This window comes from Mobula birostris, chromosome 16 (assembly GCF_030028105.1).
Source record: "Mobula birostris isolate sMobBir1 chromosome 16, sMobBir1.hap1, whole genome shotgun sequence".
In the NCBI taxonomy this organism is placed as follows: domain Eukaryota; kingdom Metazoa; phylum Chordata; class Chondrichthyes; order Myliobatiformes; family Myliobatidae; genus Mobula; species Mobula birostris.
The window spans coordinates 15,956,812-15,984,111 of NC_092385.1; the positions used below are offsets into that span (position 1 = coordinate 15,956,812).

Sequence of the window (27,300 nt, forward strand, 5' to 3'; positions counted from 1 at the left end):
AGCATCCGTATTTCTTTTGATTTTCATTTCCTGGTGTATGGCGTGTTATTTTTCTGTCGTCTAACTAAACACAGAGCTAATGATCTACAGCATGTTAAAATTCTCAGTCATTTACTGTTTAACAGTTTTGTTTGGTAGTTTATAGTGGGTGCCAAGTGAAATCTTTATTTTACAGCCTTCCAAAATTAGGTAAGGTTATCCAAGTTCTTGTGTCACAACCATAAAACACTTAGGAGATTTCAGGTTAGTGTTCAGTTCCTTTACTAAATCTAAAATAAAATGGATTGAAACTGTTAGAAGATCTGCTAATACTGTTATGGAGCGCAAGTCTAAAGATAACAGCTAGCGATTCTCAAAGTGAATGTATACCTGGGTCAGATCTAAAAGATGTAGGGGCCGGATGAGGCCACACAGCCTATTGAAACCCTTGCCATGTCAGGGTAAAATAAACAGAGGTACAATTTTCCACAGATTTGTCCATCTGGCTTTGATACAAATTTTCATTGTTGATTTTGCTATTAAACAGATTGTGCAAATTCACTTTGTTTTAAAACAAAACACTCAGAGATAACTCCATTCCAAAATCATTTCTTTTGAAGTAAAAATATGAAAATATTCCCAACCTAATAGATGTTTGCCTCTCCCAGTGTCTACAGGAGGAGTCGGAGAGACTGAGCCCAAAAAAAACATGGAGTGAAATGCCACAAATTGAGCAACACCTTCCCAGTACAATTTCTTTGTACTCACAATGCGCCAATGCTTGAAACCACGAGAAAGCAATCTGAGCACCAAAATAGCGTTTGAAGGAGGTGGCTGTCATTCTCAAGGCTTCTAAAGGCATTCTCAAGCATTCTAAAGGCTGTCCAAGTAAGAATTGGCAGCTGATTGGATTCTGAATTGAGTCATATGAAATTCCAGGAAACCCAAATGCCAGCTCTTGGAACAAAGGTGAATAACTATCCTGTTATTTCAAAGGAAACAGCATTCTTTGAAATAAGGGTCTAGTGTAAGTGACAAGGGGAACAGAACACCTCCCAAACAATCTACACATCCAGCTAATCAGGCACATCCAGAGGCACCATCTCTGGGTCCAAATGGTCCTACCAGCCACTTCAGATGTCACAGAACTGGAGAGGAAGCACTTTATCCCAAGGCACTTCCTAAGAGTTGTTTTGGTAACCGGAAAACAAAACCGATTATACACTTTCTAAGACAAAACTCACTATTTAGAGGGGCATTAAGCTTCTGCAATATTACTTGTTCTATTGACGATCATAATACGTGTTTTAGGCCGATGAAAGAATATGGTGCATGGACTGCACTGAGAACTTGGGGTGAATTGCACTGATACACTTATTAGTATTGGTTTATCTTCACACAATAAATATAAAAATACACTGATTTAGGTGTTTTCTGTGATCATATATTCATATGAGCATTGGTAGTTGAACAATATCCATTGTTCATCTACAGCTAGACTGAAGGGTTGAAAGGGCATCAGGTCTGTTGTATGTGACTAGTGATCTAACTGAGTCCTCATTAAAGGTTTTGCTCTTTGATATTCAAAACCTTAAATAGCCCAGGAAGCTCTAGATTCATTTAGGCCTTCAGATAACTAACTTGTGTTGTCATTTAATATCACTATAGAGTACGAGTTAACTTCAGTTCCTGCCACTTAAAAGCAGGAGCTCTTGAAAGAAATACAACTAGTTCTTGCCATGTAGCGAGAGTGTGGGCAGTGGGGCTGGGCAGCATTTTGCCAATCTCTGCTCTTTGTTACTGGAGAATATTTAAAATTATCCCCAGAAAGTGTGCAACTCTGATAGGCTTAGGGTTGAAATGTCTAATACTAGAGGGCATGCATTGAAGGTGAGAGGGGTAAGTTTTTTTACTCAGAGTTGTGGATGCCTAGAATGCGCTGCCTGGTATGGTGGCAGAGGCAAATACATTAAAGGCTTTTAAGAAATATTTGGATAGGCACATGGATAGAAGGAAGATGGAGGGATATGGACATTGTGTAGGTTGGAGGGATTAGTGTTTAGGTGTTTTTGATTTGTTTTGAGCTGATTTGGCACATTGTGGGTCAAATAGCCCGTTCCTGTGCTGTTCTCTTCTACGTATCATCCAGTCCAAATGCAAGTTGTTTAGTTGAACTGCTGCGTGCGCTCCACACACCTTTGCAGAAGGAAGTTGAACATCAGCCACAAATTTGTGAGTCTTGTGTCACACTGAGTAAAGGCAGCAAATTCTTTGCATTAAAAAAAATCACTAGAGTAGCTGGAGTAATTTTTAACAACCTCAAACAAGATGATCTCTATGACTTTGGGAAATTAGAAAGAACCGATTTATTTCATCAAAAAAGGATCCCTCTTCTTCTGATTTTTTTTTAAACTGGTGGCTGCGGTATAGTGTATGAAAACTGATATTACATTTCCTTTTACATTCTGCAATCCTTGCCCAAGATAACCTGTTTTTTTCCTACTACTTTTTCTCATTCACCTCTTTCAAGTTTTATGCAAGGCTGAAGTTTCAGCCTTTTAAACCAATTTATCCCATACTTCAAATAATATTTTCCTCAAAGCTAAGAAAGCTTGGAAGGATGAAAATAAATGTGTTTGCTTACAATAGCAGCGGCAGGATACTTGTTTATCATCCCAATAAGATAGCATGCACTGGATTTAATAGGTATGGTATTTACATTAATCAACCACATATTTTTGTGTTCGCACCATTTTCCAATTTAACCGAGGGGATGGTTATTCAACAGATAATTTTTAAATGGTAAAAAAGTAGATCTTTGTGACAAAATTGAAATCATCTGGTGTAAGTCTAATGGTATATATCTTGCATTTAGAATCTGGTTACTGTATTTCAGTGAGAACAAAGTAAGAGTTAATTACTGTGGCCTTGAGCAGGATCTTCATGTCCTCTACGTTTGGGTGAGGTTCCAGAGGTCTGGTGAGTAGCTAATGTTACTTCATTATTCAAGAAAGGAAGTGGAGGTAATCCTGGAAACTATATAAATTTCAAGTCATTGGTAGGAAAGCTATTGGAAAGGATTCTCAGGGACTGGACTCATGAGCATTTGGAAAACCATGTCCTTATTTGGACCAGTCAATGTGTCATTATGCAGGGGATGTCTTAACATCAGAATTTTTCAAGGTAATGGAGGTGATTGATGGATGTAGAACTTTGGCTTTTGTCTACATGCCTTGTTCTCATTGCTACCATCAGGAAGGAGGTACAGGAGCCTGAAAGCACACACTCAATGATTCAGGAACAGCTTCTTCCCCTCGGCCTGCTGATTTCTGAATGGACATTGAACCCATGAACACTACCTCACCACTTTTTTTAATTTCTATTTTTCCATTTTAGTTTTATTCTATTTAGTTTTGCAGTGTACTGCTGCAGCAAAGTCAACAAACTTCACAGCATATGCTGATGATATTAAACCTGATTCTGATGGATTTTATCAAGCTGTTTGACAAGGTCCTTTATTGTAGGTTCTTCCAAAAGTTTTAAGATGTTCGAGATTAATGGCCCATGGTAATTTGGCCATTTGGATTCAGAGTTGGCTTGCCCATAGAAGACAAAGGGTAGTGGTCAAAGGGACTTATTCTGTCGAGAAGTCTATGCAAGTGGTAGTCTGCAGGCATCTAGTACTGGGACCTCTACTATTTTTAATGCTCATCGATGACCTGGATGAAAATGTGTATGGGTGGGTTGGCAATTTTGCAGATGTTTGTGTTCTGGATTGTGCAGGGGATTGCCAAAAGATACAGTGGGGTAGAGATCAGTTGCAGATGTGGGTGGAGGACTGGCAATGGAGTTTAACCCAACTAAATGTGAAGTGTTGGACTTTGAGAGCTCAAGTGTATACTATTAAAAGCAAGATCATTAAGTGATGTGTTAAGAGATCTGGGATCCAAGTTCATAGCTCCCTAAAAGTATGAAAGTAGCAGTACAGTTTGACAGAGCAGTAAAGAAGGTATTACAGTACATTTGACCTTGTTATTGGAGGAATTGAGTTGAGAGTCAAGATGTTAGGTTGCAGCTTCATAAAACTCTAATTAGGCTGCATCTGGAGCATTTCATTCAGTTCTTGTCACTCCATTATAGGAACGATGTCAAGGCTTTGGACAGTGTGGAGGTCTACCAGGATGCTGCCTGGATTTCAGGTCATTTGCTTCAAGGCAGAGGTTCCTAACCTGAAGTCCATGGATTCCTCAGTTAATGGTAAGGCTCCATGGCATTAAAAAAAACATAGTTGGGAACCCCAGCTTTAAGGGGACATTGTACATACATTGGTTGTTTTCACTGGAATGCCTGAAGCTTTGGAGAGAACTGAGAGGTTTGTAAGATTATGAGAGACATAGCTAGAGAGCCAGTATCTTTTTCCCAGGCTCAAAATGCCAAATACCAGAGGGCATGCATTTAATGCCAGAGGGGGCAAGTTCAAGAGAGATGATCAGGCAAATGTTTTTAAAAAGTGGTGTGTGCCTGGAATGCACTGGCAGGGGTGGGAGTGGAATTAAATAGGAGATATTTAAGAGCTCCTGGATAGGCACGTAGATGTGCAGAAAATGTAGGGATATGAATATCATGTAGACAGAAGGAATTAATTTAGTCAGATATTTAATTATTAGTTTAATTAGCTCAGTACACCATCATGGAAAGAAGAACCGGCTCCTGTCACAAACCACCTTCTGCTCCCCAACAACAGTTTTGTTCTGGAAATTATGCTTTCCTTTTTTAAAATTCCCATCCAAGTGGTACTGAAGCACTTTCTGTCCAGGCCAATAAAGAACTGACATCATATCAAGAGTTTACAGAAAAGGTTGACTGGGATACCAGAAGGATGTGAGCCAACGTCAAATGATCTCTTCGCTGATTGAGATCAAATTCTTAAGGCAGTACAAAGTTCATGTCAAAATGCAACTCATCAGAATTATCATCATCGACTTAAATTGTGAAATTTGTGCCAGCTGTACAGTGCAAAGGCATCAAATTACAATAGTGCAAAAAATGTCAAAATTAAACTGAATTCTGCAATTTAATTTTGGATTGTTATCAAAGTTTTAAATCCTTCCTTAGTATTAAATATCATGAAATAATTTCCTGATGTCATTAGTCTAGACAACCTGCATTTTGCAGAGCTGATGAGGACATTATTGGTAAAATATGAAACCATACTCACAAAATCCTTTAAATAACTTTAGGTATATTTTGCTTCCTTCTGTAGGTCAAAATTATGTTCACCCTTGTGCGTTACTGATTATCATCATTTGGTTACATTACTCATTTTTTGATTACTTTGATATGGCTATGAATCCATCTGAACAGAATGCATTTCCTTAGGTCTAAAAGGACATCAAGTTCTTTACAACAACCATTGAGTTATCAGTCAGAATAATTCAGTGGAAGAATCATTTTTGCTGTCATAACTTCAGCTGGATTATGTTCCATACACACAGATCTAAAAATAGGTAAGTAAGGACAAAGAAGTTGCAAAAATCAAATGATTTAAGAGCACTTTATTGTTCTTTGAGGCTACTTTAAGTACAAAAAGTGGCCTGTCAAAAGCTATTTTTTTTTCCATTTTGGGTGAAACAAGGCCGCAAACAAGAGGGATAGAATTCAAATTTACAAACTGAAACTAACAGCAAGTACACTGTAGACATTTCACTCTCCGTAATAATGAAAACTGTAGATAAACCTGGTCTATGCATTTCAGAACAGTTTGCAGTCTCCACAATGTTTATAATTAGTCCACAATCCCTGGATTGTTGTTTGTATTCTTGTTCAGTTGTCTCATATTTTATATAAAAAACAGCCAAGTGACCAGACGTATAGAGTTCACAGACAGCATCTACAGCCTTCTACCATTGTAATGCTCAGTAGCCTGTAGCAGTAATGAACTAGTGGCTATTAATGCTAACGCAGTGTTTCCATAGATAACTGTGTTCCTGCACTTTTACCTTATAACAGACAAATCTACACCAAACAAAAAAGATCAACTTTTTTCTCCAAACAAAAAAAAACTGCATGATTACAACAAAAAGGATAGGGAAAATTAAATAGCTACACATCATTAACAAATTAATTGTTCCTCAAAAAATACCTACGAATTTTTTTTGTACATTCTTTACGCACAGCGTAATGATGGTCTTATAGTTACCTATATAAAAAGTGTTCATTTAGTGATTAACCTACAGAGTAGGACACTGAATGCCAAAGCAGACAAGCGGTGACTACCCAGTAAGGTGGCGATGAAATGTGTATGGTTTTTTACTGGGATGACGGAATGTATGGGCATGTGTGACTTTGTCAAAGGCAAAAGCTAAATCGGGAAGCTATAAAGCATTACACAGCTTCTTTCTGTACCTCTGCCCCTAGTGGCTATTGAAACAACAAATAAAACAGCGTTACACTATCGGAGGAATGTACACCTTGGCACAGGACTAGAGTAAGCATCAAAATTAAATTGTATTCTGCAAGCAATGACAATCTGCATTACCACATTAAAGCCAAGTACTTTTGTTTCATATAAAGTAATGACTTGTTTAACTGTAAAACTGCCTGATTTCACAGACATGATGGGAGCTAGTTTATTAGTTTATTAAGCAAGTTGTATTCACTATGCAATAATTCTTCAGTCATGCACAAAGCTATTGCCACCTGTACCATGGAATTTATAATCTACTGAATATTATATGCAGGCCTTTCCTGAGGCTACCCTCCTTTGCTGGCTTCTCTACCAGTGTGAATACATGCTTAAATGTCATTGAGTAAAACTGTACCAGCAGTAAATATCTAGGACTGTTATTGATGAAAATAAACTGCAATTTTGAAGAAAGAGCTCTAGTATTAATTTTCAGTATGCCTATACAATATAGATACCAGCTATTTTTAAAAATCATGCAGCTACTTGTATAGAAGCACTATTGACCTTCATATCTCAAATCTATTTTAACAAGCTGACAAATACAGATGAAGGGTGTAGGGGAAAATGCCCGTGTTCTTTGAAAGAAAAAAAATGCAGTCCAGTCGTGAGCACCAAGCACAAGATGTAATCTGAAGACAGAGAAAGGCTTATACCTGTATGAGACTTTCCCTTCCTAAGTTGCTTTGCCTCTAAAGCACAATATACAATATACTAAGCCCTCATTGTCAGCAGTCTGCCATCTAACAAAACAAGAAAATCTGATGTAAAGTTGACAAGCAACCTCACCACTCCCCAATAGTGCAAATCAGACATACAATTCTTTTCAAGTATATAAACATATAAAATTACATAACAGAAAAGCAATGTAAGCAAACCACACAAACTCTAGTCAAAAGAAACTAGCAGAGGCCAAAGCGTTTGGGTCAACCAATCTTAACATGGCTTTTTGGGGCAGCAGAATTGCATCAGAGGTTTCTTTGGTAACTGAGGCAGGAGATTAGGACGCTACATCATACAACTCATATGTATAGCTCCTGCTATTTCCTTTTAGGGCACCCTTTTGCAAATGCTAAGCAAATACACAAAAGTGTCTGGTTTTTTAAAAAAAAAATCCCCCTCCCCACTTATTTTGCAGTGTTCAAGCTCAGTCAAAACCATGCAGTTCATTCAGCACAGAATGCAACGTGGTCCACTCTTCATGAAACAACTGAAGGGGAGTGATTGTGATTGACCATGTGGGACGAGGGTGAGGACTGTCCCCTTCTTGAACCAGAATCAGGGCTGCTAGAAACTCCGTCTTTGGCAGCCTTGATTTGAAGCCATGTTTCTCCAAGAGCTTTGGCAAAGTGATCATCCACCGATCCTGTGATGGAAACAGAATTCGTCACAGGCTCTGGCTGCTTGTATTTCTCCCCAAGGCTCCGGCGAAAGTGTTCTTCTACAACAGGATCACAAGTCGTAGCAGTAGGTACGGAGGCTGTAAAACAAGACCATTGGAAGGGGTTATCAGGGAACGAGGGGACATCCAAATCATACCAGATCTTTTTCTATTAACAGAAACAAAATTACAGCTTTTTAAATTTAAACACTATGGCCATGAGAGATGATTACATTTTAACCACTCAAGTGAGAGATACTTAATGTGTCTACTATGCATGCAACGACTTTATTCATAATAAATTACATTCATCATTATAAAATGGCAACCGCTATACAAAACATCTTACAACTGCAGGTTGTTCAGAATCTACATCAATTTTCTTAGTTATAGCCACATCTGCTTTAACTTATCTGGAAAAAGCATGAATCAAAGGATGGAATATAAAGTACAGAAAGTGCTTTGCTTCATATTGTTATCTACTTTAAAATAGCTCTTACTAAACTGCACTTAGGGTCAATGCATTTTCTGGCTCTGAACAATGAACCTCATTGGAGCGGGAAAGGATACACTGTATTTCAAATGCAGTAGGTCTTTACAAACTAGATGAGGGAATCTACTAAAATACTAAATACAATGTACACAGAATTATAAACACAAGGAAATCTGCAGATGCTGGAAATCCAGAGGAGAACACACACAAAATTCTGCAGGAACTCAGCAGGTCGGGCAGTATGTATGGAAAGGTGTTGATCTTTTGGACCAAGACTTCTTCAGGACTGAGAGGAAAGGGGGAGATATGTGAATTAAAAGGTGGGGGTGGAGGGGAGAAAAGGGGCTAACTGGAGGTGACAGATGAGGCAATGAGGCAGGTGGGTGAGAAAGGTCAAGGGCTGGAGAAGAAAGAATCTGAGAGGAGCAGAGTGGACAACAGGAGAAAAGGAAGGAGGAGGGGAGCAATAGGCAGATGAGGTAGTAAAAGGTGAGAGTTGGGAATTATGGGGGGGGGGGGGTGGAAAGAGAAGAGGAGTTTTGTTCACCAAAAGGAGAAATGGATATTCACACCATTAGGTTGGAGGGTACTCAGATGGAATATGAGGTGCTGCTCCTCCAACCTGAGAGTGGCCTCGTCTGGGGAGGCCATGGATCAATGCATCAGAATGGGAATAGGAATCGGAATAAAAATGTTTGGCCACCGGGAAGTCCTGCTTGTGGCAGGGGTGCTTGACAAGATGGTCCCCCAATTTACTACGGGTCTCACCTATGTAGAGGAGGCTGCATTGGGAGCGCACGACACAAAAGACGACCCCAGCAGATTTGCAGAAGGAGTGTCGTGTATAGATAGGAGATATACAAGATTAAGAGGGGTATAGATAGAAATGCAAGCAGGCTGAAGCTGCACAAGACTAAAACTATTTAAAGTGAACCTGAGGGGAAGAAGGGGAAACTTCTTCACTCAGTGCGCAGAGAATGTGGAACAAGCTACCAGCGAAAGTGGTGAATGAAGGCTTCATTGCAATACTTGAGAGAAATTTGGATAAGTACATGGATGAGATGGGTATGGAGGGCTCTTATTCCAGTGCGGATCGACGGGACCAGGTAGAACAACTATTCAGCGTGGTCTAGGATTGACCGAAGATTGTGTTTCTGTGCTGAAATTAAAGTGCTCTTTGACTGAATCTGAAATTAAATATAAATTGCCATTAGAAAACAAAACTCCTGTTTCAAGGACACACCTCAATACTACACCATTTTATACAACTGTAGTTCTCCCATGGCAGTATTCAATCAGCCAAAGATAATCCCCTTGTAACCATGTAATGTCACTGGAAAGCAGATCAACTTAAGATCACTATAGTCACAAACAACAGGAATTCTGCAGATGCTGGAAATTCAAGCAACACACATCAAAGTTGCTGGTAAACGCAGCAGGCCAAGCAGCATCTGTAGGAAGAGGTGCAGTCGACGTTTCAGGCAGAGACCCTTCGTCAGGACACAGCCTGAAACGTCGACTGCACCTCTTCCTACAGATGCTGCTTGGCCTGCTGCGTTCACCAGCAACTTTGATGTGTATCACTATAGTCACATTGCATTTCTTCGGCCCTCAGGAAGTACTCTGGAATTTGAGATCAAGCTCTCCAGCTATCCATTGCATATGATAAAGAGAGCATAATTGTACCCTAACACCTTAACAGCAGTGCTGGAAGGCACAGCTATCCACTGCCTTTGTAATAACAGCATGAGGGAGAGGATCGCATTGAAACCCATCAGATATTGGAAGGCCTAGATAAAGTGGATGTTTCTACAGTGGGGGAGTCCAGGACCAGAGGGCACAACCTCAGAATGAGAGGATACCCCACTTGATCAGAAATGAGGAAGAATTTCTTTAGTTAGGAGATGCTGAATCTGTGGAATTCTTTGCCACAGACAGCTGTGGAGGCCAAGTCAATGAGTATACTTAAAACGGAGGTCAACAGGTTCTCAATTAGTATGGGCGTCAAAAGTTATGGGGAGAAGGTGGATGAATGGGGTTGAGAGATAATAAATCAGCCATGATAGAACAATAGAGCAGACTTGATGGTTTGAATGGCCTAATTCTGCTCTTAGGTTTTATGGTCTTGTGCCTGAACTGTGGGGTTAATGCTCCTGGGACACAAGAGCTGCAGCAGTGGGTGGGCATATACTTGTGTTTATTCTTGGCAGTTCTTGGCGTCAGCAGCTCTCTGACCACTGGAGTCTCAGAATAAAGAATTCAAGTCCTTAATTTTTACAGCACTTGATAGAGATCCCAAGATTCCCTAGGAAAGAGTATATGGGGAGAATCACAAACAAGACAGAATTTGCCGATGCTGGAAATCCAAGCGACACACAAAATGCTGGAGGAACTCAGCTGGCCAGGCAGTATTTAAGGAAAATATCAGGACTGATGCAGAGTTTCAGCCCAAATGTCAACTGTACTCTTTTCCATAGATACTGCCTGGCCTGCTGAGTTCCTCTGGCATTTTGTGTGTGTTGTATGGGGAGAATGTTGGCAAGTGGCACTGGGGGCAGAAGGAAAACCTTCACCCAAGTACTACAAGACTGTGTCAGGATGACAAGTGTTGAACTAAGTGAACAGTGGTAAATAACAGTCAATACTCAGCTGCCCATTCTCCAGACAGAAGATATTTATTGACGTTCATGGGGAGAACTCACATGTTTTCTTACTATTATGGATACATACAAGAAAATGCAGCTACGCACCCTTTATCAGTGTCAATTAGACCCAGTGTTGGCGCGTGGTCAAATGGTTAAGGCGTTCGTCTAGTGATCTGAAGGTCGCTAGTTTGAGCCTTGTGTGTGTCCTTGAGCAAGGCACTTAACCACATTGCTCTGCGACGACACCGGTCCCAAGCTGTACAGGTCCTAATACCCTTCCCTTGGACGACATCGGTGGCGTGGAGAGGGGAGACTTGCAGCATGGGCAACTGCCGGTCTTCCATACAACCTTGTCCAGGTCTGCGCCCTGGAAACCTTCCAAGGCGCAAATCTATGGTCTCACGAGACTAACGGATGTCTATTATTAAAACCTGATACATAATTTGCTGCTTATTCACATTGATTGCCTCTTAATGGGCTGAGATATTGTACAGCAGTTCAATTGCCCCTCACGTGGCCAAGTGGTTAAGGCATTCATCTAGTTATCTCAAGGTTGTTAGTTCGAGCCTCAGCTGTGGCAGGGTGTTTGTGCCCTTGAGCAAGGCACTTAATCACACATTGCTCTAGTCTGTGCAAGGAGTGGCACCCCAGATAGACTTCCAATCTTCGCCTTGTAAGGCATGAAAATGCCCGACACAGGCCTCTCATGGTCTGAGTCGATGTCCCCTCTCTTCGTAAACAGGTTTAAAGGAGTATATTTATTCCACATCCTGTCTTTTGTATCCAGTCCTGAGCCTGGATTAAGATGGTGGAATGCTGATCAAGTGGGACCAAAGAGGAAGGTGGAAATCTCGGAGTTAGTGAGCAGGGTCACGAGCCTGTGAATCCAATAGAGCATCAAGAGTCATTTGATCTTCTTGGTTATGTCTTAATGGGAATGGGAGCTGAGTGTCATCTAGGATTAGAAAGTGGAAGGGTTGAATAAAATTGGAAACTTGAAGGTAGAAGAGAAAGTAAGGGGTGAATAAATTGAAAGTATTACAAAGATAACCTGGTCAGGATGGGACGGGACAGTCATGTCTAGCAACACCAAGAAAGAGAGGGACAGAGTGATTTGAGCTCAGAACTCCTCATCATCTCTAATTACACAACACACACACACACTACTCAAATTCACAAGATACTGATTGTAACAGGAACTACGTGGTCTTGAGTCCTTGGACACTACACAACATGAAAGATAAGCCTCTTTTTACTGTTGGTGATCCACATTTGATGGCACTGGTGGGTTTGATTTTTGATTTTTTCCCCTTTATATTATGTGTTTTTTTAAAAAAAATATTGTTAATATTTTACTTGCTACTTCACAGGAGGAAAGCAAGTTCCAATTTTATTCAACCATTCTCCTTTCTAATCCTAGACCCTCAGCGCCCATTGCCAGCAAGACATGACCCAAAATATCAAATGGCTCTTGATCCACTGCCACCCTCTGAATTCACAACCTCCTGACCCCACTCGCTAACCTTTACTGTTGTCTATCACAGTTAGCTTTTGAAATGTTAGCCACTGCTGCTCACCTGGAAGGAGAGACAAAGGGCTCATTGTCTACTGCAATTCCTTAGAAGTTGCGAAGATTTGCACGGCATCTAAAACTTTGACAAACTTCTATAGATGTGTGGTGGAGAATATACTGACTGGTTGAATCACGGCCTGGTATGGATACACCAATGCGCTTGAACGAAAAATTCAACAAAAACTAGTGAACATGGCCCAGTGCATTGTGGGTGAATCCATTCCCACCACTGACCACATCTGCACAGAGCACTGTTGCAGGAAAGCAGCATCTTTCATCAAGGACCCCCACCATCCAGACAGCCCTTGCTACTGACTGCTGCATCAGGAAGGTGGTGCAGCAGCCTCAGGACCTGCACCACTAGGTTCTCCAACAGTTATTACCCCTCTTGAACCAGAGGGGACAACTTCACTCAACCCATCACCGAACTGTTCCCGTAACCTATGGACTCACTTTCAAGGACTCTCCATCTCAAGTTCTCAATATTTATTTATTATTTTCTTTTGTATTTGCAGTTTATTGTCTTTTGCACACTGATTGCTTGTCCATCCTGCTGAGCGTGGTCTTTCACTGATTCTATTGTGTTTCTTGGAATAACTGTATGCCCGCAAGAAAATCTCAGGGTTGTATATGGTGACATATGTATTTTGACAATATATTTGTTTTGAACTATACCCAATGGTACAAATTTCCCTCAGCAGGAACTGGAAAATCTAATGCTGCTAACAATGAACGTGCTGATGCCGGAAAACTGAAATCAAAATATTCTAAATACTTGACAGGTCACGCAGAAAGGGAAAGGGTTACCATTTCATACCGATGATCATCAGAAATATTCAGATGACAAGTCATCATGTCATGCTGTCTCTCCCAAATCCAACACAATCAGAAAAAAGGATCAGCTATGATTGAATAGTGGAGCAGACTCAATGGGCCAAATGGCCTAATTCTGCTCCCATGTCTTATGGGGACAAGGATTAAACCATAGGTACAACCTGACATGCTGAGGATATCCAACATTTCCTGTTCTTAATTTAAAGTAAATGCAAAGTTGGTTTACTGCTCATCAGAAGAGTTTGATACAAAGGTCAACACTACAGGATTTTTTAAAAACAATTAATCTTTATTTTGTAAAAACTTCCCATAGAAATAAATTCACACTCCATTCCAAACCCTGTTCATTCATGAGCTTTTCCCCGCAATTCTGCTCTACTCAGAACGCTCACAGCGACCATTCTCTGTCCACTAGGCAGCTCAGTTCAGTAGCAGACTCCCTTCTGTCCTGCTTCACCAATCTATCAAAACCCAACTTGGCTTTGGATTCAACCCTCCTAAAATTGGGTTGGAGTGGTGCTCCAGGGACTCTGGGTCGATCTCATCCTCGGAGGCTACATGTGTGGATTTCTCCATGAGGGGGTTCCCTAGATCTCAAAAAGAGATCAATTGATCACTGCGATCTACTGTGTAGGTGGGCGATAACAGAACGGGAGTCATGTGGAAGTAAATAGCTTACTGGGAGATTTGGGGAAATGGGATTGACCTGAAAGTCGAACAGTCAACATGCCAAATGGCCCTTGACATTGCAGGAAAGTTTGAGAAAATAAATCTCAATCCTGACTCGGTGTCTGTTTCGATATGTTCACTTCTGCATCCTTCCCCCTGCCCCCACCCCCGCCTGTTTCACATTCATTTGCAAACACTAAATGTGGCAAGAACCAATTAACAGTTCTCGATACCATTCCTTCTTTCCACGCTACTCATGCCAACCCGTGAGGTTGGGATCAAGAGGGGGGAAAAAAAAAATCAGAAACCAGCACAGGAAAAAGACAACAAAATATACAGAGATGGAGTGAGTCAGAGAGCATGAACAAAAGCACAGAAGTTACAGAATTGTGGCAAAGGTAGAAGGCGGCAGCTGTAGACAACTGCAAAGTGTTTAGTATGTCCAATATGTCTACAATCTAACAATGCCCTCCACTTACTACAATTACTTTCTTTACTTTTACAGCCATAATGCATGTATTTTTACAGAAAAGTGGCTATTGTAAGCTTACTTTGCTGCTGTTGCACACTTCTACTAACGGAGCAACTGAAGGGCTCGCTCGGAGAGAGTACAGGAACATCCCGACAGCAAGCTCTCAGCATTGTCCATAACACTTGAGTACAACGGATTCAGGTTAACTGGGACAATATTTGGTTAACTGAGGCAAGTATATTTTGGCCCATTTAAGCGGCTGCCCCCAATTAGCCAAAGTTTTACCACTTAACTGAGTAACAAATTATAAGACATGAGCAGAATTTGGCCATTCAGCCCACTGATTCTGTTCTGCCATTCCATTGTGGCTGATCCCACTCAACCCATACACCTGCCTTCTCACATATGTTTTGATGGCCTGACCAGTCAGGAAACTATCAACTTCCGCTTTAAACATACCCACGGACTTTGTCTCCACCACAGTCTGTGGCAGAGAATTCCACAGATTCACTACTCTGGCTAAAAAAAAATCCTCCTTTCCTCTGTTCTGAAAGGTCACCCCTCAATTTTGAGGCTGTGCCCTCTAGTTCTGGATACCCCCACCACAGGAAACATCCTCTCCACATCCACCCAATATAGTCCTTTCAACATTCAGTACGTTTCAATGAGATTCACCGCATTCCTCTAAGTTCTAGTGAATATAGGCCCAAAGCTGCCAAACACTCCTCATATGTTAACCCCACATTCCCAAAATAATCCTCATGAACCTCTTCTGGACTCTCAATGACAACACATCCTTTGAGATAAGGGGCCCCAAAATTACAGACAATACTCTAAATGCGGCCTTACCAGTGTCTTATAAGGACTAAAATGTATTGAAATGAAATTAACTAGAACACACTACCACTAGATATATAAAATTACAATAGCTATGATGGAAGAATTCATCAAGTTGACACTGCGTATGTTTTTTTTTGATTGACTAAACGAGCATTTCCTAGCATGCAAAGCCAACTCTGGCAGGCTGGATGGATAAGATCTACAGAGAGATACAATGGCCAGCGAGGCAGTTCTGCAATGCTCCACGGAAACCAAAGGGCCTGACGAGACACAGGAATGGTCATGGTCATCCACTGCATGAAGATCCCAGTTGTGATGACCGCTGGTACCATTGGACCTGGGCTTCTGAGCTCAAGAATGGAGCTGGCCCAGCTTTTCCACTTTAAACAACCCTCCTGCACAGGTCTCCTGTCCTCACTGGATACCACGGACAACCACCAAATGAACAAAATCAATGCAGACACCTAGTGCAGATAATGGACTGCCTTCATTCAATGTTTTCGATGATTACATCCTCCAAATCTTCATTTTCATTGTAATATTCAAGATTGTAACTTCAAATCCTTCATAGTTCTTAACTTACTTTACTTTATTGTCGCCAAACAATTGATACTAGAGCATACTTGAAGTAGTGAAATAGTTTCATTTTCACTCCCTGCTACTTTTGGCACTCCAAGCCTGAATATTTGAACCACAGTGAGCTGAACTGTCTTACTGTTAATTTCTCGCCAACCATCAGTGATAATAATCACTGTTTTGAACACAAGCACACACGACAGACTAGGTGGAAACTGATCGGCAAATAGTCTCTCATCCCAATTAAGTGGCAAAGTATCTCAAATACACAAAGTGAATGCCAGCTACATTCTTGATTAGATTTTGTTCTTTAAAGTTGTCCCAAATGGCCCATTTAACCGGAATCCACTGTATATGAGCTTTCAGTTTTATGTTTCAAAACATGGATATTTATAAATTGTCAAAATTACAACTGCATAACCTGATTCTCTTACTACACATTTTGTCTGGAGACTACACCGGCATTCATTTGATGTACCAATGAACATCAAAATAGATTAACTATATATCTACACTTAAATATCTGCACTCTTAAAAAAATACTAAGGGTCATAATTCAGAATCTACTAACTGCATTTATATGCTGATTATTAAACAAAGTATGCAGGCAAAAGTAAATTGAAAAGAACTTTAAATCCCGTTCTACAAGAAAAGATGTACTGATACTGACACAAGCAACCTGAAACATTTAACACAGTGAAGGAAGTAACTGTAAAAGCCATTTGTTGGCTTTAATTCGCAAGGACTATCATTTAATGATATTTATGTTAAGAATAGCTGATCGATCTGGACTGTGCTGTGTGAAAGTTTAAAAACCTACACATGGGATACAATTGAGAACAAGCAAGATCGAGATTCCCTGATTGATCCAGATTTTCTGGTTGAAACTGAAATAAACTGCTGATGTAACTAGAACCAAGTTTGTTTTGGATCCAACCAACATGTTTTATTTATACGGCACTGTCAACACTGTAACATTTTCCAAGGCAGTCCATAGTAAACTTTTATTAAAAAACTATTTAATAACAAGGATATATTCATGCAGCTGATGAAAATCTCAGTCAAAAGGAGGAAGCACAAATGGTGATATCTAGGGTGGTTCACTTCCGCAGCTTAGGGCCTTAATAGCTAAAAGAAACAACAGTGACAGTGGAACAGTTATGGCTGGGGATTTTTGTGCAGCCAGAAGAAAAGGAAGTGAGATATTGGGAGTGGAAGGATCTCTGATCTGAGGACTGAAGATCCTAGGGGAGTTTGATAACCTGAACAAGGATGAGAACATGCAAAAAAAAAAAAGCTGATTAAATAAGGTCAATGCAAGTTCAAGGTGGCTAGTGAATCCGAGGCCAACTTTGGATAAGCGATTTATATTAATATTATTGTCACATATTGAATAGAAAGAAAAAATTGTCTTGTAGACTGTTCAAACAGATCAGTTCATTACAATGGTGCACCGAAATGGTACAATGCAAACTAAAAGAGTACAGAATAAAATGTTACATTTCAGGAGACAGTAAGGTGCAAGCTCACAATGAGATTAATTGTAAGGTTAAGGGTCCAGGCAAACATACAATAGTCTTCCAACAGTGGACCTTAACAAGGATAGAACGTAACAGGCATGTTGAGTTTAGGAAATTAAAGAGACATGGATGATCCTTTCAGAAGCAGATAGCCAGAGAAACAACAAGTGCAAACGGGGGGAAAAAAGGTAGTCCCAGCAAGGGTTGAGCTTTGTAGTCTGAAGCTCACAATGGGGTCAAATATTACATCAAGATTCCAACAATGTGATTCATCCTCAAACTATTGCCAGTAGAAGGATGGACCTAGTGGCTGAGCAATAAATGTCAAAGACATCAGCTTGATCATTCCACTTATAGAAACAGGGAATTTTTGCTCATCTTCTATTGGGTGCATGGTGTGGACAATGACATCCTATTAACAACTCCATCAAAATCTGCTTTGTAAAGTGATTTAAGGCCTGCTACACTTAGAATTACCCCATTTATGTTTCTGTTATGGATTAACAGACGGCTTTCTTATGTGTTCATTGTAATATAGGCAACCTCCAGATTACAGTGGGGGAAAGGGAAAGGGACGGGAGGTGGGGGTTTAGTTCATAGAAAATGGTCTACATTGTGATTTTGTTTTTGGAATACAAAGTTATGTCATCTGCGCACGAGTTGAAAACAATATTATTTATTTTTCCCACAAATTCCTGTAACCCAATTGGTTGTACCAAGGTGGGGGGGGGGGAGAGAGAGAAGAGGGGGCTTGCCTGTAAATATAGACACAAGAGGTAGTACAGATGCTGGAAATTTAGAGCAACGCACGCACACACATACACACACACACACAATGTGCTGGAGGAGTTCAGCAGGTCAGGCAGCATCGATGGTTGGCAATAAACAGTCAATGTTTCAGGTCAAGACGCTTCATCAGTGTCTCGGCCTAAAACCTCGACAGTTAATTCCTATCCAACGATGTTGCCTGACCTGCCAAGCTGCTCCAGCACATTGTGTGTGTTGCCTGTGACTATTTACTATTATTATTTCATGTTAATAATTTAATGTTCTTCTAGTAACTGATCAGAGGTCATCTTAATCAAATCTCACAAAATTGTTACTTTAATAGACAGCAAGCACTCCGCATTTTATGCTTGGACCAGAATTACCTCGTGTCACCTGACAGGTCTTACTTTTCTTGAATGCAAAAATCAGCAAGATAAATCTAAAATGTATAAACAAGCTCAGAGGAGCCCATGGTAAAAGAAGAGAACATTGATTTTCCTGTCCACATATCCGCAATTCAGACTCAGGATAGGAGAAAGACGTGACGTGAGTTAACAGCTAGTAGCCCTTACAGGTTAAAAAAAACACAATAAAGGGAGAGATTGGAGGCTCTAAAAAGTATGCAATTCCAGTTGGGAAATGAAGACACCCACAATATTCATAGAGAAATGGTGAAATGGGGGTAGGGGAGCAAGTGGTTATCATATTGGTGGTTTACGATCCATTTAATGATTGTGCAATCAGATATTGTTCCAGGTATCAATATAAGGGGTGACATAACTTTGGTTCTGTAATTAAAAGCCGTACAATTGAAGCTATCCTCTAAGCAACTTGCTGATTTGAAATACTATCTAACCTCAAAGAGTTAACTTCTTTTTCAATGCAAGGACGAAAGCACTTAGTTGGGGGAAAAAAATGGATTTCCTGCTAATGTTTTAAATTCTACTTTAATTTTGATGAGAATACCATTTTATTTCTTCAGTGGGTGTGTTGAAACAACAGTGCAAACTGAAAGCCACTGAGGAAATGTGAAAGATCTTTTCTCATGACCTATATTGGCTGCAGCTGAAGCCCAGATGCAATGGGTCTGCTTTGTTAATTCACATTCACTTGGCATTACTGGACCATATTGTTGCCAGTTTCTGGGACAATCCAAAACCAAAGATTGCCCAAGTAAAAGCTACTTTCTCTACATACAGTCACCACTATATTTTAAGAGACAGAAATGCTTTGTCAACCCCATTAAAATATTTGATAAGAAACCCATACTAACTTAATAATGCAAACTTAGTGATTTGAACCCAATATGAAACTCCTTGGAAGAGAAAGTGTTGAAATAACCAAGAGAAAGCTACACAGATGGCAAGTACTGTGTTTAAAAAACAAACAGGACCCAAAGGCAAGACTGGATTGAGTTAAATTGCTTGCATAAACATCACTCAAAATGCAACTTACAATTTGAGGGTCTCCTGTAGCTTTGGGGTATTGCTGGAACACAACCACTGTGAGCAACAGGGCAATGGGAAAGGTTGCAGTTACGATTGTTACCAGATGCACATGTAATTACTGACGGGCGATTCTGAACGGACAAAAAACAAAGCATTAGTATAGTTCGAATCAGCAATACTTAATAGCATGATTCCCCTCTCCCTGCCCCCTTCCCACTCTCAATCTGCAGAGACTCGGACCAGAATCAGATTTATCACTACGTGTCACAAAATTTGTTTTTTGTGGCAGCAGTACAGTTTTACACATAAAATTACTGCAGTACAAAAGTCTTAGGCACATATAGTTAGTAAAGAGTGGTAATCTGTGGAATTTGTTGCTACAGGCAGCCGTGGAGGCCAAGTCTTGATGTGTATTTAAGGCAGGGGCACATAGGTTCTTGACTGGTCAGGGTATGAAGGGATATGGAGAGAAGGCAGGAAATTGGGTTGAGAGGAAAATTGGATAAGCTATGATGAAATATGGAGCAGACTCGATGGGCCAAATGGCCTAATTCTGCTCCTATATCTTATAGTCTTAATGTGCCTAAGACTTTTGCCCAGTTGTGTACCAGAAATTCTGAATGCATGGCACTGTAGCCAAAGTTTATCATAAAATATTGACTATGTTTTTTTTTTAAATTAAATAAATCTATTTGCTACTTAGTGACTATTATTAGCATATCTGCTTTACACAATCCAACATTCATCCATTCCATTTTGGTGAAAGATAGGAGTGATCTTAGATGAAAATGTATATGTGTGGGTTAGTAAGATTGTAGATGATACCAAGATTGGTGGAGTTGTGGATAGTGAAGGTGACGGGCAAAGAATACAGCGCAATCTATACCAGCTGCGGATATGGGCAGAGAAATGGCAGATGGAATTTAACCCAGATAAACTTAAGGCGTTGCACCTTGGTAGGGCAAATGCAAGGAGATAGTACACTGTTAAGAGCAAGATCCTGAGTGGAGAGATCCTGGGATCCAAGTTCATAGCTCCTTGAAAGTGGCTACACAGGTCGTTAAGATGGTTAAGAATGCTTGCTTTTATTAATCGAGGCATTGATTTCAGAAGTCACAAGATTATGTTGTAACTTTATAAAACTCTGGTTAGGCCATTTCCAAAGTATTGCATACATTTCTGGTTGACCCACTATAGGGAGGATGTTGGGACTTTGGAGAGGATGCAATAGACACTGCCAGATTTAGAGGGCATGTACTATTGTGAGAGGTTGGATAAACTTGGGCTGTTTTCTCTGGAACAGCGAAGGCAAAAGGGAGATCTGGTAGAGTTTTATAAGATTATGAGAGGCACAGATGAAGTGAACAGAGAGTATCTGTTTTCCCAGGATTGAACTGTCTAATACCAGAGAGCATGCATTGAAGGTGAGACGGAGTAGGTTCAGGGGGATAAGAGGGGAAAGTTATTTATTTTTTTTTTTAAACTCTCAGAGTGGCGGATGCCTGAAATTTGCTGCCTGGTATGGTGGTAGAGGCAAATACATTGAAGGCTTTTGAGAAACGTTTGGATAGGCACATGGATACAAGGAAGATGGGGGGTGGGGGGGACATATACATAGTGTAGGTAGATGGCATTAGTCTACCGGTGTTTTTGATTTGCTCTTCAGCTGGTTCGGCACAACATTATGGGCCGAATGGCCTGTACCTGTACTGTACTGTTCTACCTTCTCATGGGACCCACAAGTAGCTCAACACTGGCTCGGCAAACAAGACCAAAGTGTTGTCAAGGTCAGAGTTATTTCTGCCTACACTGTGCATTCTCAACTGGAATGCTCTATCCTTATAACATTTTAATTTACAACTCAGCTCCTAATTATGAGTCACTGTGTATTTAAAGTATGAACTAGCTTTAAGCTATGCTGCTCTGCTGAAGGTACCATGTTTCAGATGAAACAGCAGTCCCCATTATAACAGAATCCAAAAAAAAATCCACTTTCCTAACTTTCAATTAACAGCACAGGAGTTATTTGTATGTGAATCGCTGTCATGTGCAAAATTATCCACAGTATTGACCAACCAAACAATGGCTGCACTCAAAGTAATCAGTACTTGTAAAAGTACTCTTGAACATACAGAGGATGGACATAAATGCAAGATTTTTCTTCTCAAGAAACGCCCCATATACCAAGTCCAGTTACATTCTTCCTCCCCCACTTCAGGTAAGAGACCATCTTGGAGGCTCGGAAAGAAGAAATTCAGGAAACCCCCAAACTGAACACCTTCAAGTACCTTCAAGCAGCATTTTATCAGTCTGAACTAGATCCGTGTAGATTCTTTTCTTCACAAACACTAAGCAAATGGAATTCCAGAACATAGCAAGTGATCTAATTAGCTTCATAAAATTCCCCAAATTTCCAGCTGGAGCATTTAAGGCACTTACTCTGGCCCTTCATCCCTACACTCTCTTTGTAGTTTATACATTTTGTTTTAAGTCCTTGGAAAGACAGAATGTGAACATATCAAGCTTGCATTTAAATTGCACCTTTCATGACCTCAGAATAATTCTCAGCACAAAGTATTACCACTGCTGCAATACTGGGAAGTTTACCTTGTATGCATGTAGGTGAGTGAAGTATGGCATACACCTTACGAGTGCAAAGTGTAACAATTTACAAAGGTGCATCCGGTTTATCCGGGCACTGATCCCACTGAGTGACTGAGGGGGCTTGGGCAGTTACTTGAAAAAAAGCCCCTAATGCCTGTTGAAGGATTCCAGCCCAGAAATATCAGCAAAGAGCCTACCTCACTTGGGAATCTTCAGCTCTGCTAATCACTAACATGGCAACAGTAGGTAGTAAGACTATCCTTGCATTCTTGAAAGAGCTCTCCTGTGAAGGAAGAGTAGAGGGACGGGGCAGGCATCTTCCACTTCATGACTTACGACCAATCCCTTAAAAAAAACTGAGTTACTACCTAGCATAACTAATGGCAGGATCAGAAAGTAACGTTGCTGAATCCGAGGTGAGAAGCAAGTTTCAATTGATGTTCTTGATTCAAGCAACCCCATCATAAGTTGGGCACATAGTGGAGTAGACTCCTGGTTTGGAACAACATTTCATTCGCAGCCAGTGGGATAAGTGACACTGGCCGAGATAAGTGCTAACTACCTCCTTTCTATCGACTGCCATTGGATCATTTAGGTCCTCTGGAGACCACAGGCCTATTTCGACGACAGCCCTGATCTTGCTGCATTCCCTTAATCTTCAATGCATTTTGGAAAACTAATCAAGTATTGTCCCCTAGTTCAGCTGTGCTCAGAAAATTATTTTGCTTAGGGGAGGAACTGCATTAGTGGCCAATTTAAATACAATTTGTCATGTACTTTATGTAGTTGAATATAATGGTGAATAGCGCTCAGAGCAGGCAGTGTTTATACTAGAGCTCCAATGAACTCAAATACAGCAAGTCTTTGCTTATAAACAGGTAAACACTGACATTTCCGACAGATAACAGGAATGAAAATTTGAATTGAAATGGGTGCCACTGTGAAATCCCACCTTTTGTGGTTGATGCAGCAATGGTGCTCAACAAAGCAACTCCCCCTAATCTAAGTCTATAAACCTCTCTTCCTCCTCTTTTCTATTCCCCATCCTGGTTTTCTTCTCACCCTTTCTCTTCTCCTTCCCTGCCCATCACCTCCCTCCGATGCCCATCCTTCTTCCCCTTCTTCCATGGTCCTCCAAACTCTCCAATCAGATTCCTTCACCTCTTCAGCCTATCACCTCCCAGCTTTTTACATCATCCTCTCTCCCTCACCCATCCACCTTCCCCCTCACCTGGGTTCACCCATCACCTGCCAGCTGGTATTACTTACCACCCTCCCCCCACCTTCTTATTCTGGCTTCTTCCCCCTTCTGTTCCAATCCTGATGAATTGTCTAGGCCCAAAATGTCAACTGTTCATTCCCCTTCATATATGCTGCCTGATTTAGAGAGTTCGTCCAGCATTTTGTGTGTTGTTCATAGTATTGTACTTGTCCTTGTCAGAATAAGGTTGAATAGGATAGGACAATTTCCTAGAGCTTGGGTTCCTGACCTTTTTATTGCATTGGACCAATACCATCAGGTTGGGGACCTTGCTCTAGATAATCCCATATCAAGTCAATACAAATTCCAATATACTTGTAACATTTTGCAGGTGCTGAAGCAGTGCCAAACTTATTCCACTTTTTAATATTTTAGTGCCATTTCCCTTGGTGTAAAGTATGCACTGATTGCAGAAACTAAGAATTAATCTGAATTTATCTAACTTTCACAGAATGCGATGTTACTAAAGAGCAACTTAAAGCAGTTATAGGTGATTTTAGAGGGAATTTTAAACAGCTAACAGTTCACAATGAACAGAATAAAGACACCAAGTTCCATCCAAGAGTGAATAATCAGGTTTTTAAAAATTCATATTAACAGAATTGCAGCATACCTCAGCTTAAAATCCCATTCAACCGAAGGCACCTCTGCCTACAAACACCCCCGAAAGCATCAGCTTTGCTCATGCCCTGGCAATGTGACTTGAATGCACAGTTCACTCAACAAGGAGGTGAGACTGCTGCCAACAAAACCAACACTTAGGTACTGCTGATGTCTCCAGACCTGGCAGGTTTCTTTTTGGCTGTGCTGCAACACGAGGGCCAAATGATGGAATGTACACTACTGTTGAAAAACTTTGATGGGCACAGAAGTAGTTAAAAAGGTGAGTATTATTAATACCAGTTAATTAATTTTACATCACATCACCCATGCACGTACAATGGATAGATCAGTGAACAGCAGCTCAGTTTTCAGATTCTCCCACAAAAGCCACCTTCACCAGTGGCGAAAATGTGCCAATTTTTACAAGAGGGGAAAAAAACATTCTAAAGCACAAGCTTCAAAACAGTAGTGAAAGATTTTGCTAAGTACAAAAACCAGTGTTTATACCTGCTGTCGTTCCACACCAATGCTGACTGTCCTAGTTGTATCCATGCTATTTTTGGTCAGTGCTAGAGGCTGTTCCATTGACATACTTGGTAGTCCTATGCCAGCATAGGCATGATTGCTGAGATGGTTCATGGCTGAGATTGCAACACGTTCTATAGGGCTTCGGCTTCTCTCTCTGTGTTGATCTTTACGCAAATCCCCATTGACAGGTTTGGCCCTGCAAAATGGTTTCTGTTAGTATTCACCACACACACCACCATCAGAAAACAAGCTATAACCATCTTGTTTGCATTGAGTGAACTGGCAATACTCAAAATGAAATGGAACCGTAGACTTTTCTATCATTAGCAATTTGGATCAGTGTGTTTAAAGATACAAACGATGTGGGTAAGGGGAGAAAGCAGGGGAGAGATGACTGGAAGAAACAGGAAAAACTACTTCACTATACAATTAAGGCATCAGCAGGAAAATAATAATAGAAATACACGAGTAGATTACATACAAATAATTTAACAGCCCATCCCAAAATGTTATTCAATCTAGTTCTGTAATTGCACAATTTAGAGAAACATTTATCACAATTATACCAAGGCACTTAATGGCTTGGAAAATTTGAAATCATACTTCAATTTGCCCATTCAGATTCTTAATATACATTGTTAATGGGGAAGTTCTTATAAATATCTGAAAGCAGCAATTTCTGGATCCCAATTATAATCTCGGAATGTCACAGTATTGCATACTAGCAATAATTTTTCTGAATTACTGCCAAACAAGTGATCTTACATAACATAAATGAGAACAAATATATTGATAACAACTACAATTCATGGGTCACTGTCACCTATTTAAAAACACTAGTTGGCTTACTCCAAGCTGCATCAATCAGTTTTGGCAACATGAACGCAAAGGTTGCAAAAGCAATTAGAATTGACTCCCAATCTTTTCATCTGCTGGAGTGCACTTTTATCAGTAACAAAGCACATTCCCAAATCATTCCTCCCCATTTATTACGCCCTCATATTGGACTCCAGCCACAATGCTCCTAAGCTTCACAATGAAGAGATGGACTGAACCCGTTAATGCTAAATACCAAACCCTCTGTTATAGCTTTCTCAGTGGAGGGGATGATAAAGGTGAGAGATGGAAAACAGGGGGAAAAAAATCCCTCCAACTCCACCCTCCCCCCCCCCCCCCCCGCAATTCCCCACTCTGGCCTTTAACCAGATCTCACTTGCCTTTTACTTCTCCCTGGGTCCTCTCCTTCCCTTATGGTCCATTCTCCTCTCCCATCAGATTCCTTCATCTCCAGCCCCTGGCCTTTCCCACCCACCTGGCTTCAGCCATCACTTTCCAGTTAGCCTCCTTCTCCACACACCCCCCCCACTTTTTTATCCAAGTATCTTTCCCCTTCCTTTCCAGTCCTGAAGAATGGTCGCGGCCCAAAACGCAGACTGTTTATTCATTTCCATAGATGCTGCCTGATCTGCCGAGTTCCTCCAGTATTTTGAGTATGCAGTGATTGAGAGAATCAAATATATGTGATCGCAACGTTATTAATCAGCTGGACTGCAAGTTTAATAAAAGGGGTAAACTACTATTTATTCATTACCACGTGCATTCTATCCATAAGTTACAATCATGTACTGAATTTAACATTGCAATCTCTCTTGATAAATGGGCTCTTGCTAAATAAAGCAGGCATTCATAGTGTTAAACTTGTAAAGCTGCTGGCACTGATAAACAATTATTAGAACACTAGCATTGTTTATTAAACTGAAATGTGCCATTTCAACAGCCATATGCTTTTACTTAACAGCAAACAAATCAGTTTCTTCTTTTTCTGTTGTCCAAGGTTTTTTTTTTCCACTTTTTTTTGTTACAAGTAGTCAATACAAGTATGGTACAGGAACACAAGATGTGTGGTTTACAGACAAATATGAATGCGAAGAAAGCCCAGCTCTTAACCCTTAAGCACGGCAGAAAACTACCTAACTTGCTGGGGCAATATCTACTCAATTGAATTGAGGTGCATTTAAATTGTAGTACAAATCAAACCCGTACCTTCCTACTCAATAAGATGTAGTAATGTGCTACAACTGTCTTAAACTCTATTTTCTTGGGGGAAAATTGCTGTTAACTAGAGAGCATAGAATTTAATAAGCTGAGAGAAATGACAGGCAGAAAAATGGCATATGTTATTACTGAAGGGCGTGAAGCATTGATCATGGTACTCTTCCTCGGTAAAATCCTTCCTTCCTTTTAGCGGACCTTAATATTTCCCAATGTAAAAATTACCTGCATTCAAATGATTCCTCCTCCTCTCATGCTTTTAAGAAGCCAGAGAGAAATGTTTTAACACCGCCCCCCCCCCCCCCCATATCCAGCAGTAGTGGCAAACAGTCTCCACGGTGAACCAGAAAAATCAGAAAGTACTAAAAAGGTAACAATATTAAAGAACTTAGGTGGCGGTTGAGAATCATCTTCAAAGCAGTAATAAAGAGGTTACAACTCAAATTTTCAAGCCTTACTTTTGCAATTTATGATGTAACAGAGTCTCCAAGCAGCTGTGATTTATTTTACATGTAAAAATATAGATACTAATATCTGTTAATCTGTATTTCCTGAAAATTACACCCACCAATTTTGTTCCCTTCCTGCAGG

General features: G+C 40.4%; 1 protein-coding gene across 3 annotated transcripts in view; it reads right to left on the minus strand.

Moving 5' to 3' along the window:
* Positions 1-5,517: 5,517 nt before the first annotated feature.
* Positions 5,518-27,300, minus strand: part of vgll4b (vestigial-like family member 4b) — a 145,922-nt gene continuing 124,139 nt past the window's right edge. For all 3 annotated transcript variants that reach the window (XM_072280330.1, XM_072280331.1, XM_072280329.1), the window contains 3 exons: positions 24,637-24,853; positions 19,669-19,792; positions 5,518-7,922 (listed from right to left, as the gene is read on the minus strand). In XM_072280330.1, coding sequence (XP_072136431.1) covers positions 7,642-7,922; positions 19,669-19,792; positions 24,637-24,853 — 622 coding nt within the window. In that variant the 3' untranslated portion in view covers positions 5,518-7,641. The remainder of the gene's footprint in view (positions 7,923-19,668; positions 19,793-24,636; positions 24,854-27,300) is intronic.